The following is a 9,237-nucleotide window of genomic DNA, read 5'->3' on the forward strand; positions in this document are numbered from 1 at the left end:
GTAGGGGGGGGGGGGGGGGGGCGGGGTCTGAGGAGGTAAGTGCCACTTCTTATTCGGGTTCTGATTGGCGAGTTAAGATGATGAAGGCGGGCTCAACGAGTTTCTTTTCTCTCTTCTGATTGGTCCGTTGTTCCGGAGAAAGCGTGCTCCTCTCGGAACTTTTGACTCCGATTGGCTCGCTGGGAAACAGGAGCGGGAACCTTTCCGTGTTCCTCTCTTTTTTGATAGGCGCGTTCCGCCCCAAAACTGCTCGCTCCTGATTGGCTTGGAGGCGGGGCCATGCTTCAGTTTGTTTGCAGCTAGTCTGTTAGGCAAAAATGCAGGAAGCTTCTCCGCTTCCTGTCCGAGAACAATGGCGTAGCGTCACATCCGGGGCGTTCCCGGCGCGTTGGTAACTGCCCGGTTGCTAGGATGGGGAGGGGGCGGAGTCTCCTAACGTCAAGGGGCGGGGCTCCGAGTCCACGGCCCCTCCCCCACTCCGCTGCGCAGCCTCGAGAGCCTCCCAACAGCCCCTTTCCGTTGTCATTGGTGTCCGCTGCAGCTGGAGCCGGAGCGGGCATCTGGCGCTGCCCCAGCCTCTCCTCCTCTTCCCTCACGGGGCCTGGGATGCATCTTTCCACCACGCACCCGGGGCTTTTAATTTCCCCCCCCCCCCCAAAAAAGAGGAAGTTTAGGTTAGGTCAGAGGCAGGCAAAGTCTAGCCCCAGCAGCCCCTGCCCGTGTTGCTCCACCAGGTCTCTGTGGGGACCCCAGCAGCCGGGCCTTGATGCACAGGCTGGGCCTTGATGCTGGTCTCCATGCACGTTTCCATGGAGACCAGCCCAGGCTGTGCTGGCAGGGCCTGAGGCTGGGCGGTGAGCTGCTCTGGGGTCGGGCCGGATCTTGCCATGGTGACAGTGCAGGGCGGAGCTGGGACAGAGCTGCGATCCATTGCCTGCACACCCCAGGGGCAGCGGATTGCGGCTCTGGCCAACGCTGTCACCATCACAAGGTCCTGGCCCTGGAGCAGCTCCGTGCCCAGCTGTTGCCCTGGTGGCACTACTTGCGTGGGTCTCCATGAGACCCTGGCCCCCATCTCTCCTAGGGTCCCCATGGAGATCTGTTGAAGCAATGAGAGCAGGGGCTGCTGGGAAGTCAAGTCCAGCTGCCAGCCAGATCTCCTCTGTTGCTCACCCATGGGTTAGATAGGGAAATTTTTCTCACTAGGAGGGTAGTAAAGCACTGGAACAGGTTACCCAGAGAAGTTGTGGATTCTCTACCCTTGGAGGTTTTTAAGACCCAGCTAGACAACGCTTTGGGATGATCTGGCTGGGGATGGTCCTGACTTGAGCAGCGGGTTGGATTCTACTGTTTCTCAACCTGTGGTACGTATATCCCTGGGGGTATGCAAGACACGGGCAGGGGGTACACAGGTGCTGCATTTTGGTCTTTGCCTGCTTGGGCTGGAAGTACCAGCTGCTGCCCCTCCCGCCATGTCCGGTGCCGGGGCTTTCACTCCCCAGCATCAGTGTGATGATCTGGCTGGGGATGGTCCTGACTTGAGCAGCGGGTTGGATTCTACTGTTTCTCAACCTGTGGTACGTATATCCCTGGGGGTATGCAAGACACGGGCAGGGGGTACACAGGTGCTGCATTTTGGTCTTTGCCTGCTTGGGCTGGAAGTACCAGCTGCTGCCCCTCCCGCCATGTCCGGTGCCGGGGCTTTCACTCCCCAGCATCAGTGTGCTGGGGGATAGGGAGGGAGGCCCCGAGCAGGCTGCGTTGCCCCTGGCCATGGTGGAAAAAGTGGGACTCGGCTCACAGTGATGAAACCAGAGGTGCCATGGTGGGACTTCCGGTTTCTCTTTTACCGTGTGGATTGGCAGTACGCAAGGTACCGAAGGTTGAGAACCACTGGATTAGATGACCTCTTGAGGTCCCATCCAATACACGTCTGAGTCTAAGAGATGCCAGAGCAAGTTCCTCCCAACCATACCCCCATTTTATTGGGATATTATTGATCAGGCAACATTACCAAGAGCAGCTAAGTACAGAGAACTCAAGGACATACTCATTCCCAGGTGGAGAGGTCTCAGGGCCCTCAGAGACTGAGGGACGTTCCAGGCTCCCACCCCTCTGCCTTCGTGTGGGGGAGCTTTATACTGTTCAAGTTCACACTTCTCTATTCCCATTCCTCCCTCTAAGATAAGGAGCTCTTGGCCAATTGAACAGGGAGCAGGGAAACTGAGTCATGGTCCCTGACCATTGTTCTCTCCTTATTAGCACTGGGTGTGATCACTATGCATCCCAGCTCCCTTGAAATTGCTTCTTGGCATGCTAAGGACAAATGTCTTGCATTTGAAAGCTTGTCTAACTACCCCAACTGCATAGTTGGTCCAATAAAAGACATCACTCAGAAAAAGCCTTGTCTCTATGTTAAGCCTTGTGATTCAGCCTGAACTGCTTCTGGGCTCAGAGTATGTGGGGAGGGGAATGGGGTGAGCAAAAAAGGGATGAGGGATGTTTAGGACTCTCCAGCACACACAAGTGACCAAGCCTGTTCCTGTTCCCTTCAATGGCGACATTTTAATCTAATAATAGTCTAAGAGGGATGTTGTGGCCATGATGCCCCAGAAATGACATGAGTGGCCAGGATTATTTAGAGTGAGACTGACTACGTAGTTGCAATAGAATTAGCCAAGCTTTCCAAATGCAAGGCGTTCTTTCTCAGGTCGCAAGATGTTTTAGCCCACAGGTCATTTAAATCTACCTTGGGACATGGTTAGTTGACACATGGGTCCTCACATCTCACTGGTCAGATTTCTCCCCTCCCTTTGAAGACACCTTGGTTGAGAATGACTGTGAGTGCTAGGAACACTCAAGTGGATACTGTTCTTCATTGGACTTGTTAGCAAAGTTAAGGACCCCTTTAGAAAGCTATTCCTACGATTGTTGCAATGAAATCTCTTTTTTATTATGTTCTTTGAAAAAAACAAAATGAAGCAAGCAAAGATTGACACCCTGCAGGAATCAAACCAGCAGCCTCTTATAACTAATATGGGTTTTTTGCAGAATTTTTGTTTCTGTATTTGTGAGTGGAGGGAATAGAGGGGGGTGGTGTGGAAATTATCTATTTCCAAGTTTATCAGTCCAGGTATCTGTATTGCACCAAAGCTTAGTAGGTAGCTATAGGGGTGTTTGACTGTTCTGAGAGACATTGGAACGGCTAGGCTCTCCTATGGGGTCTATACAGTACTTCAACTAGAAGAGGTTAACATTAACTTGTGCAGAGAACACATAGGTTGTGCTGCAGACCTCCCTTGTATAAGGAATTGGAACTTAGCACTGCTTTCAGTTGCAGTTGGCTGGTAAGCAAACACTTTCTTGCTTAACATCACATTTCAGTGCTGTGTACTGTATCCACTCCACAGCTTCATCTATAAGAACACCCAGTTAGTGCTGAGAAACCCTTGTTATCTGGGTATCTAAACAGCAGCAAACTTTGCTTGGCATTCTGTAGTCTGCTGAGCAACTTGATTAGCAACACAGGAGAAGTGCTTAGCACCTTGCACAGTTAAGACCATCGGGACTAAATTAAATGCTTTTCTCTCAATATGATAAATTATTAAGCAGCTCCTGGAAAATGGCATTTTTTCCATGCGCTTCCACATCTGTCATCCAGTTTGGCAATATGCTGGGAGTAATAAATTTAACTATTTTAGATAACTCATTACATTTTAGTAGCCTATATTTAAGCATATTGGCTCTAAGTAAAGCAAACTGTTTCTCCGAGAAAAATGATCTTTATATCACATTCATGTGGGCTAACCTAACAGTGACAGTAATCAAGTGCCCCGAAATTGTATCATAGAACTTCTTTCAGTCATTAAGAATAATTGATGATGGACATTTAAATCACTTGGGAGGGTTTGTCATCAGTAGAATGAAAGGTACTTTGTTTTATAAGAATATGCAAGCTGGCATGTCACAACACACTGAAGCTCTTGGGGAGGGGAGGCAAGTAACACTTCAGCACCTGCTCGCTGGCTGCTTTGAACCCTGGCAGGGAGCCTCTATTGCAGCTGTACTAACTAAAGCAGAACTTAGTTTGTCTGCATCAGAGTTCTAGGATGTGTTTGTAAATATGATCTGGAAAAGACACATTTTTATCCTAGACATAAAGCCTAAGTCACACGATCTTCAGTGTTATTTAATATCAGTTACTGCTAGAATATCTTTTGTCCAAAAATGAATCTGATTTGGGAAATAGGTATTCACACTTGTGAAATTCAGAGACAAAACCTTTTGAGATCTAATTTGAATTTGGATAGGATCATAACTTTTACTGGAGTAAAACTGTTAGTTTTATGCTTCAGCAAACGTTATGTTCTTTCTAAAGATTCATTTTTTGATTATCAATCTAACCTTATTTCAAGGTGAACGGACGGAGAAACAGCTTAGAATCTGAGGTGGTTTAAAAGTCCATATTCTAGATATCTCCCTTAGGGTTGAGTATATTTATAAAGAGGAAACAGAAGAGAGTTTCAGCAGATACTACATCTCGCTTCTGTTGAAGGGAGTTGGATCAAGCTAGTGGTGCTTTAGAACCACATACTTAAGCATTTAAAGTGTCTTCCTCTTCAGACTGATCTCTCAAACACTCTGTTGAATAAAACCTTACAGTATTACAATAGTGCCACTTAAATTATCTACATTTGACTGACAAATCTATATGATAAATGCATTTGATTGATACATGTAAAAAACTCTGACATGCAAAATATTATAATGTCCTAATGTTATTTTAATGTTTTCTTGGTTCTTCTGGGTAAATGCATACAGAAAACATATCCATGTATTTACTCAAGATAATGCAACTATTTCAAAGAACGTGTGGGAGGGGAAAAAACAAATCCAAAAGGGGCTGACCTTTATCCTGCAACCAGGGCTCTAGTCCTTTTTAGCCCTACAACTGGAGGAACGGACAATTGGAACAGTTTTATCTGCCCTATCAAGCAAAGATTCTTTTTTGCTCAGGAGCCAGTCCATGACATTCTGATTTCTGCATCAGCTGTAAAGTATGGGTGTCATCATTAACTCACTCAGTATCTGTTTCCTGCAGTGATTTGTGCTCCCTCTGCCTCTTTCAACCATTTCTTGTGAGCAAAACTTATGTAATTCTGTCATCTTTAATTTGGAGGAAGTTTCTTTGTGGGCTTTTTTTTTTTTTTTTCAAAGAATGTTAATACTTAGAAGATGGTCTGAAAAATAACCAGTGTCTTCCTCACGTTTCTGAATTTTGAACTAATTTTGGAGTTGCTACTGATGGAAATTAGTTTAAAATATTTATTTATCTACAAGGAAACAGGCTCAAGACCCAAGGTACACATTTGTTAGTCTTCTATAACTTCCCCTTGTTTGCAACAAGCTGTTTCATAGACATCACTTGCCACTAGACACATGTACAAGCACTCAGAGTTCAGCAGTCAACAATGAAATAACAGTTTTCTAAATCCAAACCAGTTGCATTTGCATTCTGTTCTAGAGAGACCTGCTGAAGCAAAAATAATCTGCTAGAGATATGAGCTGTTTGTTGTCAGATTCCAGCTTTGGAGAGTCCACCTTTGATCAGTTTTGCACTTTACAAGAAGGTGTTGCTGCATTAGCAAGGAATAGATATGGGAAGGTTTTGTTCAGACTTTCTGCCTATGCATAATATTGATAGTTTTTATTTTTCTTTTGCAGAGATCTTAAAGGAGCTGGATGATTATTATGAAAAGTTCAAACGAGAGACAGATGCAGTGCAGAAGAGAAGACTGTTGCATTGCATACAGAGAGCATTGATCAGGAGTCAGGAGCTGGGAGATGAAAAAATCCAAATTGTCAGCCAGATGGTGGAGCTCGTTGAGAATAGAACCAGACAAGTGGATGGTCACGTGGAACTATTTGAGACTTGTCAAGAGACTAACGACACTACTGGGAACAGTGGCAAAGCCAGTCAGGATAAGTCAAAGAGTGAGACAGTCACTCAGGCAGAAAAGCCCAACAACAAGAGGTCAAGGCGGCAAAGGAATAATGAAAATCGAGAAAATGCTTCTAATAATCACGATCACGATGACATCACCTCAGGAACTCCAAAAGAGAAGAAAGCAAAAACATCCAAGAAAAAGAAGCGCTCCAAGGCAAAAGCAGAGAGAGAAGCTTCTCCAGCAGATCTTCCTATTGATCCCAATGAGCCAACATACTGCTTGTGTAATCAAGTCTCCTACGGAGAAATGATAGGATGTGATAATGACGAGTGTCCAATTGAGTGGTTTCATTTCTCATGTGTGGGACTGAATCATAAACCAAAGGGTAAATGGTATTGCCCCAAATGTAGAGGAGAAAACGAGAAAACCATGGACAAGGCACTGGAGAAATCAAAAAAAGAAAGGGCCTACAACAGGTAGTTTGGAGACTTTTAATAGCAAAGAAAACTAAAACCACCAAACCAGTGTATTTATTGTCGGTGTCACCTTTGTGGAGGTGCCAGGATTGTAAAATGTATATTTTTAAAGGAGGTTAGAAACTGAACCATTCCTGTTATAGGGACGGCAATAAGACCGATTTTGTTTTTCATTTGGTACAGCTATAAACAAGAAAGTGGTCCGTGGACCAACATTTAACAATAAACAAAGTAATAAAAGTTTAAGTGTAATAGTGTTCAGCTGGGTCTTAAGAGAAAAGAATACTTGTTTGTGTGTGCTTGTAGCACTGTACCCATTAAAATTTCAATTACAATATTTCTTGAACATAATTTCATTTTTCTTCATAAGGGAATGTTATTTACCTTTTGAGCAAATTGTCAAATAGTATTGCCATCCGGCTGCATTTGAATAAAGCTACAGTACCTTGCAAATTAAATTTCTTTCATTGACAACCAGTACAAGAATTAACAGAACAAAGGTAAAAAATCCAGTTCCTGCTACAAAGTGTGTCAGTATAACAGTTTAATAACAAATGTTGAAATAGGGTTAGAAGATTATTTTTTAAAAAAAGTAAATGGTTGACTTTTACATGACAAATATTTTATATACTGGCCAGGTACCACAAGGGCCATTTTAAAATGATTCAGTACATTTTATATTTAACCAGGAAGTGGTTTAGTAATGAAACTTAACATAAAACAAGCTTTATACTGTCACAGATAATAATGTAGCAATCTTTAATTTGTATAAGTTGTATAAATGTACATTTTTAAGTGGAGTTGCACTTACTGTATTATAATTGGAAATGCAGCCAAATGCCATTGGTTAACCAATGCGCATTTCCTTCTGTATGTATGAAAACTGTACAGCTGTGATATTAAGAAATAAATGAAACAACTTGGACAGCTTGCTCCTCTGGCAGTTCTGTTTAACATGAATACCTAGAAATTACAAAAACTAAGGTCTTTAACTTCAACAACCCTAGCAAGCTTCTGTCTGGAAGCCTGAAGCAGAATTATAATTCCAATAATGAATCTGTGGAGAGTGTGTGACTAGCAAGTAAAGAAGTATATCAAAATAGCATTTAACCTGTCATCCACCTCCACTCTCTCATTGCTTGAAGTTGCTCTAAGAGCTTGCCATATTCCTAAAAATTGATAGAATTGAACTACCCTCCTTTGACAGTTTTCATATTTCTAACTATAGATACAAATAATTTCATTTATTTCTGATAGCATTTATTATCAGAAGTAGATGCTTATTGATTGACAATATTTTTCAAGTGGCATTAAAATTATCCAGGTTAAGCATTTATCCCACTCCTGGGGTGCTCAGATGAAAATATGTTTAGCTATAATAAAAAAGTCACTTTAGGTTAGGCACCCAAATCCCATTTCACTTGATTTTTTTAGTGCCATAGAGTCCAAGAGATGAAATTCTGGACGAACTGCTTTGTGCCTCCTCTTTGTGGAAATCCCCCAAGCGGAGATTAACAACTACCAGCCAGTAGAGGGGTCAGAAACAGAACTACGCTTGCAGAGGAGCAGTGGGAGGGGTGTCCAGACTAGTAGATGAAGGAGGGGCAGAAGGTTTGGAACACCAAGGCGGGATTTGGTGATTCATACTGCCAATATGTTGTGTGCAGATACCCTTCCAATTAAGGCTTCATTCCTCTCCCAAATTGCAGTTCTGTCTCACTCAAACAACAAAATCATGCCACTAAATTAATACTGTTTCCTCCAACATCCTCTGACTTGCCTGGTCCCTCTGCAGGAAGTGGAGTGGGATAGGATACTGTGAAACAGGTGTGATGTTTGGTGAATGAGAGCATGGTGCCCTTTAGGGATCTAAAGGAAGGCCATATGCACCATGTCACATACTGCAAATGGCCACTGTCAAAGATTGCTTCACAGTGCATGCATCTACACATGAAATTAAGGCGAAGCAATAAACTCCAGAACTGTTTGAGCTGGAGCAAACTGCTTCCAGGCACAGCATCTACATGTCTACCCAGGATGGCAGCAACTGGAGTGAGGTCAGAGCAGGCCTGGGCTGGCAGTCAGCCTGGGGTGTCAGCCCTGAGCTCCGGATGGCAGCGTCGGGCAATGGAGTGGCTGACTGGGACACAAGGGTGCTGAATCTGTGGAACCGTGTGGCTAGGTGGCAGGCAAGAGTCTGACTGGCCCCCACCTGGTCACCACCTACGTGTGTGTTTCAGTGCAGTTAATTATCCTGCCATACTGTCTGTTAGGGACAGTACTATTTTAAGGTAGAGTTAATTAGTTTACTGTGCCATAATACCGGCGCACATGGTGACGTTTTACTGTGGAGCTAACTAGTCTACTCAGCAATAAATCGTGTGTAGATGCACCTGGTGATGACTAAACCATCTTTAACTATTGCTAAATAGACATAAGAGGGAGGGTGTGAGTTTGGATGTACACATGCACATGTGCATGCTCAGATCCTTCTGCCTTTTCCACCTAAATGACACAATAAGTAAAGTACCATTCATGCATTTTTTCTGAAGCAAACAGAGTGTCCATTTTGTCCCTTTCCACTGCTGGTGAGGCTCTAGACTGAGGGGAATCCACAGCAGCAAGCTTAAAATGAATCTTACTTTAGGTATGCTTTCTCATCTAGACCTTTTTTCCTTCACATGTGTGACTTTTTTTTTCTGCAGTTCATTCCAGCTTCTGTCCCCACTGGTAATCTCCACCCTTGCAGAATAATTCAGCTTCAGCATACTCTTCTCTGCATACTTTGTCTAGTCTGGGAAAACACATGCTTT

At 43.9% G+C, this 9,237-nt stretch overlaps 1 protein-coding gene across 2 annotated transcripts in view; it reads left to right on the forward strand.

The window, feature by feature from the left end:
- Positions 1–7,343, forward strand: part of ING1 (inhibitor of growth family member 1) — an 11,794-nt gene extending 4,451 nt beyond the window's left edge. For both annotated transcript variants that reach the window (XM_025196087.1, XM_006017235.3), the window contains one exon: positions 5,725–7,343. In XM_025196087.1, coding sequence (XP_025051872.1) covers positions 5,725–6,428 — 704 coding nt within the window. In that variant the 3' untranslated portion in view covers positions 6,429–7,343. The remainder of the gene's footprint in view (positions 1–5,724) is intronic.
- The last annotated feature ends 1,894 nt before the right edge of the window (positions 7,344–9,237 follow it).

The sequence above is a fragment of the Alligator sinensis genome, unplaced genomic scaffold, assembly GCF_000455745.1.
Source record: "Alligator sinensis unplaced genomic scaffold, ASM45574v1 scaffold288_1, whole genome shotgun sequence".
Taxonomy (NCBI): domain Eukaryota; kingdom Metazoa; phylum Chordata; order Crocodylia; family Alligatoridae; genus Alligator; species Alligator sinensis.